Source organism: Anarhichas minor, unplaced genomic scaffold (assembly GCF_050575085.1).
Source record: "Anarhichas minor isolate MPS153535 unplaced genomic scaffold, ASM5057508v1 ptg000004l, whole genome shotgun sequence".
NCBI lineage: Eukaryota > Metazoa > Chordata > Actinopteri > Perciformes > Anarhichadidae > Anarhichas > Anarhichas minor.
In genome coordinates this window covers 5,325,564-5,333,774 of record NW_027466450.1, presented here as the reverse complement: position 1 = coordinate 5,333,774, position 8,211 = coordinate 5,325,564, and the positions used below count along the sequence as shown (strand labels likewise).

At 39.9% G+C, this 8,211-nt stretch overlaps 1 protein-coding gene across 1 annotated transcript; it reads right to left on the bottom strand.

Annotated features, from left to right (window-relative positions):
- Positions 1–677: 677 nt before the first annotated feature.
- Positions 678–8,123, bottom strand: LOC142967181 (uncharacterized). Its single transcript, XM_076107104.1, has 8 exons — positions 7,057–8,123; positions 5,921–6,184; positions 5,354–5,452; positions 4,967–5,017; positions 4,156–4,332; positions 3,573–3,824; positions 3,086–3,337; positions 678–2,694 (listed from the first exon to the last, which is right to left on the bottom strand). The coding sequence occupies exons 2-8, from the start codon at positions 6,150–6,152 to the stop codon at positions 2,117–2,119; spliced, it is 1,641 nt and encodes a 546-aa protein (XP_075963219.1). The 5' UTR covers positions 6,153–6,184; positions 7,057–8,123; the 3' UTR covers positions 678–2,116.
- Between the last annotated feature and the right edge of the window lie 88 nt (positions 8,124–8,211).

Here is an 8,211-nt window from a genome sequence, read left to right as displayed (position 1 = left end):
TAATCATGCATGACTTTCTCACATGGCCCAACCAGTGCCTGAAGAAATCTACACCAGCTTGTCATCCAGCAGTGGGTGAACCTGCTTTTCAAGCATTTTACATCATAGCCGGTTTGACTGATGGGTTACTGTGGCAGCTTTTCACTAAATTCACCTCTAATTATGCAGAACTACAACAAAGTCCCACACAAGGCGTTTATTCAGCTCCTCATCAACACCCAGCCTGAACCCTGAACTCGCTTTAGACTTTAGAGAAATCGTCTGCAATCAAATTCTGTCACACCACATTTAACCATCACATATTTTCAACTGTGTGTTTGTTAAGCTGGCCTCTGTCGCTGAGATTGCCCTTCAACTCTGTGTTAAGAGGGTTACATAAATAAAAAAAGAATCATTTCTAATTTCTAATCAGTTCATGACTAGGAGTAAGAGCAAATAAACACTGCCCCCTACTGATACAAACACATCCTTACATTTACTTACAAATGTGCTGCTGATGCACTGTCAGTATTTTTGTGTGTATTGGTTAAAGATTTGCCGTGCTAAGCTGTCAAACACATCAGTTTGCTATATTTTCTTTTTTTATTTCATCATTTCAGCAATCATTGCACAATCTTTCTTTTAAAACGGAGAAATCCGAGCTTTCATCGTCGAACAAAAAGACAAGAAACTGGAAATAAACTGCTCGCATTGCCTTTATGAATTAGTGCAAATGAGACATTTTCCAAAAACATCCATCAATCAGCAAACAATGCAGCGAGAAAAAGTTAAAGAAAATACAAAAACAATCTAGTGTCATGCACGGAAATCACACATCATTAATGAATAATCAACAATCACAAATGTACCCTGAGCTCAGACATTTTTCAAATATTATCCCAACAATGAATTAGCATAAACAAGCTGGTCGCAATAAAAAATAAAAATACACAGAACAACAAATATTTCAGGATGATCCATCATTTAGACCTCAGGCTCTTTGTACATTGTCATATATGCGTACAGCATCACATATATTCACCAGATGATTTTATTTTCCCACAACACCTTCAATAAAGCATTCTGTTTCTTAAAAAAAAGGAAACGATCTGCGGTTAAAACCACGTCACAGTCACTGGATTATAATAATTCTATTTTGGGGAGTTTTTCCCGGACAGAGGATGTCGTATGCTGTACAGATTGTGATTTGTAATTTTGGGCTATACAAAAACATTGAATTGAAATATTAATACAAAAAGTCTTCCTTATGATAAAGTCACAATACGAAGAGTTAAACTGACTAGAGTTAAACATATACAATCATGTTTGTAACAGCTTAATTCATTAAAAAAAAACATATATGCAGCATCATTAGTCGATCATTCATAGTATCGTTTAAAAAGACCAACAATAAAGCTGTTATTAAAACACGTAACATTAATAATAATAAAAAAAGCTAAGAAGTTAGAAGTAAGAGAACCGGGGAAAACTCAAGAGAAAGGCAGACACTATCCTATTTCTGTGCGAGTTTATCTTGTGGTTCTCTTCACTTCCTACAAATGTCAGTGTCATTTCCGTACAGTCATTTCAGTTGCCCGCCAGACTGACTGTTGCACTGTGTGTGAGATGTTATCTCTGTTGTTTTCAGTAATCTAGTTTGAATTCTCGTATTACTGGTTTCAATGACACCATTTGTGTTGTATTAAAAAAAGAAACGGACAACAGAGAGAGATGAACCAACCATCTGCTTTCAATCTCCAAACTGTCCTTTTTCACAATGTCATTGTCTGCTTCTTCCCTCAGTGGCTCTTACTGCATGTCCACCACTCCATATAAAATCCCACAGTTCATATTTCTCTGCATTTGGATTGTGTTGAAATCCCTCCACACTCTCTTAACTCTGCATTTACGTCTTTTTATTGATCTTAATCTCTTTGCCTGCCGCGCGGTATTTACAGCATCCCCTTCACTATCTGCTTCCTTCTTAAATCTTAACTTGTTTGCCAAGTTGCACGAAGGCCTACGCAACAACTTCATCTTTCTTCTGTCCTGCATTATCCCCACCACAGCTCTCATTGCCTTGCTCGCCTTTATCCGACTGCCCCGCCGTCTCGTCTGAGTCGGTGCCGGTCTTGTGCTATTCTTCTTCTTCTTCTTCTGGGTGAGCGTGTGCAGTTGCTGGGGACTCTTGACAGGTGTCGGTGCTCCCGTTGTCTGGTTTTGTTGGTGTGGGGCTCTGAGGCTGCTGGGAGGTGGTTGAATACAGATCCTGTTCCCTATCTGGTTCTTCATGGTCACCTGCACTCTCTGTTTTACTTTCCTCTTCATCTTCAGAACCCGGTTTGACTGTTTCTTGCTGGTTGTCTTCGCTTGTGTTTTTTTCTTCTTGTGACAAGTTTAAACATTGCTCATGTAATATCGTTTTCGAACCTCTCTGTTCAGGAACGGTGGACAACAGTTTGTCCTCGCTAGAGTCGTCCGATTCATTTCTTTCCTCTTCGTCTGATGAGTCAGATTCTCTGACATTTTTCTCGGCAGATTCTCCAGTGACCTGAACTGAGTCGTCGACTTCCTCGTGTTCACCAGCCGTGTCTTTAGGTGCCATATTTGGAGAGCTTTCGGTCAAAGGGGAATGTGGCCGAGCAGCAGGAGAAGTTTCAGCGCCGGCAGGAGCAGAGTGAGCTTCTTCATCCTCATCTACCTCCTTCTCCGGCTCTGAAACAGACGGTAAAACAAGTTTAAAAAAGTGCACCCGACTGCTAAGAATTTGAAAAAGGATTAATTTGTTCAGAGTCTTCTGTTAAGAATAATCAATCAATGAATTAAACTGCTGCTGCATCCTCTTGTGTCAGCTATGACAAAGTATGTTGAACCTAACTTGGGTGTTTCATCCAGACTTGCGTACATACTCACACTACTGCGCTGCACTGTAGAACAACGGTTTTGTACCTGCCCATTAGTTGTGCTTGGTAAAGTCTTTGGGCATATATAATTAATGCCGTTAACTGTCAAATATTTTGCTTTTAATTTTTTTTTTTTTCATTTGAGTGTTTATTGCTGTGACTATTCTGAATCCAGCTCATACTGTACATTGTAGTTTCCAAACCTGGGTGTTCAGGAGAGACGGGGGATTTTGGACTAGACTGCGTGTCCTCACTGAAGTCGTCCACAACAACAGCAGGCTCTGGCTCATTGTCCTTCTCAGAGTCTGAGGGGTCGCTCTGTGGCTCTTTTTCCTCTGAAGGCTCTCTGCGCTGCTCTGCATCCACATCACCTTTGTCGTCACAAGCCAGATTATTCAGATCCAGAGGGGAGGGAAACCCACTAGGCGGCATAAGCGCAATCTTCTTACTCCTGTCTGTGTCATTTTGTAAACAGAAAAAACAGAAAAGGGGAAAATGAAGTAAAAGAACAATGTAGAACAATGGTTTTGTACCTGCCCATTAGTTGTGCTTGGTAAAGTCTTTGGGCATATATAATTAATGCCGTTAACTGTCAAATATTTTGCTTTTAATTTTTTTTTTTTTCATTTGAGTGTTTATTGCTGTGACTATTCTGAATCCAGCTCATACTGTACATTGTAGTTTCCAAACCTGTGTGTTCAGGAGAGACGGGGGATTTTGGACTAGACAGCGTGTCCTCACTGAAGTCGTCCACAACAACAGCAGGCTCTGGCTCATTGTCCTTCTCAGAGTCTGAGGGGTCGCTCTGTGGCTCTTTTTCCTCTGAAGGCTCTCTGTGCTGCTCTGCATCCACATCACCTTTGTCGTCACAAGCCAGATTCTTCAGATCCAGAGGGGAGGGAAACCCACTAGGCGGCATAGGCTCAAATTTCTTACGCATGTCTGTGTCATTTTGTAAACAGAAAAAACAGAAAAGGGGAAAATGAAGTAAAAGAATACTTTAAGAGATTAGCTGATCAACAAAAAACTAGATAAAAGAACAACATGCTAAATATTAAGATTTAATATTATTATTACTTCATTATTTCAATACAAATGTTGTTTTTTTCCACTTCCTGTCAAGGCCTCTGTCTTTGAGTTATTTGGCTGAAGCATAAGATAAACATTTTGTTTTGTAAATGATAGAGAATATGACACAATGTTATTTCACCGTTATCTGAAAGAGGTTTTTCTACTGTTATAGCATATAATCACATTTCTTAGCAGCCTTTACCTTTTACAGATACCGGTACATATTCTGAATCTGCGTCTTCTCTTTGGTTGCTAGCAGGTTCACCAGGCCTCATATTCCCATTACCTTGGACCGAATGGCCAAGTCGCTGAGTAGAGGGAAGAGTGGATGCTACGAGAGCCCTTCTTTCATCATCCTGAGCTTGCTCCGTATCCGACCCTGAAACAGATTGAAATACAAAATGTAATGTAACTCAGATCAAAGAGCTCTTAGACGATATGGCCTTTAAGCTGACCAACGGTTTCACATGAGAGCCACGGACTGCATCACAATGGACCACAGAGTGCATCTATGGCCATCACTATGCATCGTCAAGATACAGAATATAAGGAGATTTAACAGTCTAGCCCATCGTCCATATTCTAATTAAATTGAGTGAAAAGTAGGTTATGAAAGAAGAAAAGAGGACTCAATCAGTGCTGACTTAGACAGGGTTTCTTCCAATCGGAAGGTAGGGCAATAGGTTTCTCATGAACTTCTGCAAAAAATGCATCCTATGATTGACTATCACTGTGTGACATATTTGAACATATTCAGAGAACATTTCCCCACACAGAAAAACAGCATGAACTTCTAAATTATACTGTTTACTTGTAAGTATTCAATTTCTTAAAACTTTTGAGCTACAAACATCTGGCCGGCCAAAATAATTAGTCGAGATTTATACGATTTGTCTATTGTCAGACATTGAAGATAAACAACGTTTTGACAATCTATTAATTGTCTTAGTCATTTATTTATGAGGCGTAAATGCCAAACAATTGCTGGTTTAAGCACACATAGAATGTCATACCTTCTGTTCTACCAGGCGGCGAGCGTTTTTCCACATCTTTTGCAAAACACGCTGGAGCCAAGTGCATGGGGACAGAAACGGTACGGTTTAGTTGCATACGATGTGGAGATTAGAGTCAATAAAACAGCTGCTTGTGTTAAATATACTGCAGCTAAACAGCCTTCTATAGATACGGTTGGAACTTTTGATCTCTAGATCACAAAGAAACCTTGCCCCATATAAAACCTATTAATATACCTTTTTATTACATTTAGTCAACTGTTACACATAGCTCTGAATACATGGACATCAGTGTGTATGTACTGTATTATCAACTAGTACTCCTAGGTTGCTGGATAATACAATAAAAATGATTTTGGGATAATTCCTCTGGTTTTAAGTGTTTACCTTTATGGCGTAGTTTGCAGTACAGTATGGCCAGACCCACCAGGAGTAACACTGCACCGGTGACTAGGAGGGCAATCAGTAATGCAGATGAACTTTCTTCTGCACAGAAACACAAAAGTCAAACTTACCGTAGCTTTTTATTACATTACATTCAAGTAGTACCGTAGAACTGGAGTCTAGATCTTCAACATGAACTCTGCCTTCTCTCTTGATACTACAACAAAAGGATGTTCATTTTGTAAATCACTTTGAAGAGATCTATTAATACATTTCTTCCCTCATTACTATTATTATTATTGATAACGTGAAGGGAACACACTGTGCACTAATCATTGTTCCCGTTTCATCTTCTTTTCCTGTCACCGCTGGTACGATACAAAGCTCAGCTGAGTTTGAAAGATCAAAGTCTCTGTTTCAATTTCAGTGTCATCGTCAATGCAGCGTAGCAGGTATTGTTTCTTAATGAAAGCCATCACGAATGGTGGGCTACTGATAACAATATCCATGTGTTAATTAGTTTCTAAAAGCATATTTGAAAGTACAACTGATGCCGACGCGATATCTTACCCGGGTAGCAATCCTTTGCAGTGAATGTAGCCGTTTCTTTACTCAGGCGGTTGCTCACAGTACAACTGTACACTTCATCGTCATGCTTATCCCCCAGAGATATTTGTAACTGTGAGCCAGGCTGCACATTTCCGTGTTCTGTCCACTCGAACTCCATTAAGGGTTGAGGTTGGCTGAGGTCTGCGGAGCACAGCAGCTTTCCAGATGTGTTAGAGCTGCCCTCATCGTTCATCTCACAGGTGATGGTGGGCTTGGCGACTTTGTCTTAATGAATACATCAATAAACAAAGAAATGAATACATACCTAATTGAATAATGATTTGTTATATTTATATAATAACACAATTTTAAACATGTAAAGGGTATAAAGGACATACGGTGCTTATCGGGGAAAAAATAAAGAATTAGCATCACAACAGAGGATAACGTATAAATAAAAATGTTCTGTTCCTCTGGTTCTATGTTTAAATGTATAAATGAGTGTAGGCAACTAGAACGTTTAAGGGTAAGGAAAACATCATGGTCATGATCGGTTTAAAACTAGTTGTTACAGTTTGGTTAGTTAGGGCAAGACTAAAACACTTTTAGGGAAAGAAGTGCTGTCAAGACTACACTGACTGTTGGTACAAGACATGGTGTGTATCTATGAGGCGTTTGTTGTACTGGACTGCTGGGAAATAAAGTTGTGGTTCTCTTGTCAGCTGCAGTAGGTTTTCCTTTCATATTTCTCTGTAGTTTGCTGCATTTATTTTCCCTCCGCCTTCACAAACCCTTCCGAGGCCACCACTGTTTGTCGCTACTGCTGTGGTGTTTGGCATTTAACTTGATGTTTAGAAAGCTCGGGTTTCTGCTTCCTCTTTGCCGTTCGACTATAATGTTGCAATTGGAAAAGTAAGCGAGCGATAGTTGTTGTGTGCACAGCGCCTCCCATTGCAGGCTTGGCACCATAAAGAGCTTTCTGTTGATCAGAACGTGAAAAGATCCAATATTTCTCACAAGCAAGAGCAACAGGATTTTCTTTTTTTGCAGGTTGTTTGCTTGTATTTAATATAGCGACACGTCAACTTCTAGTTATATATGCAGGTACCTTTGTTGATCGATTAACTGCAAATGACATATATTTTTGTTAAACGTACCTATGACCTCCAATGTATAGAGTGAACGATGCAACCTTTTGTTGATGTCTACATCCAATTCATACTCGCCGCTGTCTTCAAATCTGAGGTCACTGATATTGAGTTCTGCAGTTTGCCAGTCCAGCGTGATCCTGTTTTGATATGGGCTGTACACCGACTCCTCTCTGCTATCAAACTCGACCACTTTGTTGCCATTATATTTCCACAGAATTCCATCAGGTTGTCCAGGGATGTGTGGCTTCAAGGAGACCGTCCCCCCCTTGAGCCCGTAATGTGGGGACTGTCCAGCAACTAGACACAGAGAACAGAGATTTATAGAAGCATGTAGCACAATGTGCGAAAGTACATTTGTAACATTGAAGGTTATGATGACAACGCAACACCTCGGCACACCGAGTTGCCAATTTAGTATGTGTACATCTGTACAATCGAATATAATCCAATGCAAATAAATCAGCAATAAATCCTATTTGTATTAATCCAAAATGTTCAGTATTCAACACTGTGTTGGATAGGCGTCGATTTAAATCTGGTCATTTAAAATAATGGAGGCGGGCAACTCAAGGTCTACTTACTATCTTTTTGTCGAGATTTCAACTGCATTTCACAGGTTTCAACTTAGGATGTCATGGAGACAGCTGTCGTCACGTGACCCACATATGCAAATTCTCGCTCCTCTTTTTGTCAATCAATTGATTGTGGTTGTTTTTAAGCAACGCTGCAAAAACTATTCCCTTGTTCCAGCTTCTCAATTGTGAGACTTTCTTGCTTTTCTTTGTGATAGTAAACTGAATATTTTCAGGTTTTAGAGTGTAAATGTCATCACACACTTATTGCTGAATTGAGACGGGCATTTTTCCTGTTTTTCTGACATGTTATCGACTTTAAATCGGCACTTGAAACAGAAAACATCAGCGGTCAGTGAAAACCAGACCAGAAACCAGCCACAGCATCAACGAGGGAGTCTGAATCAAAGACGAGGAGTATAAGAGGGCGGCTGGAGGAAGATCAGGGACAGAGAGTGACGGATTACAATCTACCCCCATGTAACACCACCTCACAACATAACTTAAATAACGTGATGGAATCTGAGCCATCTCCATCCTCTAATGAAGACCATGAAATGCAGTTGAAATCTCCGGAAAAAAGTTAAGT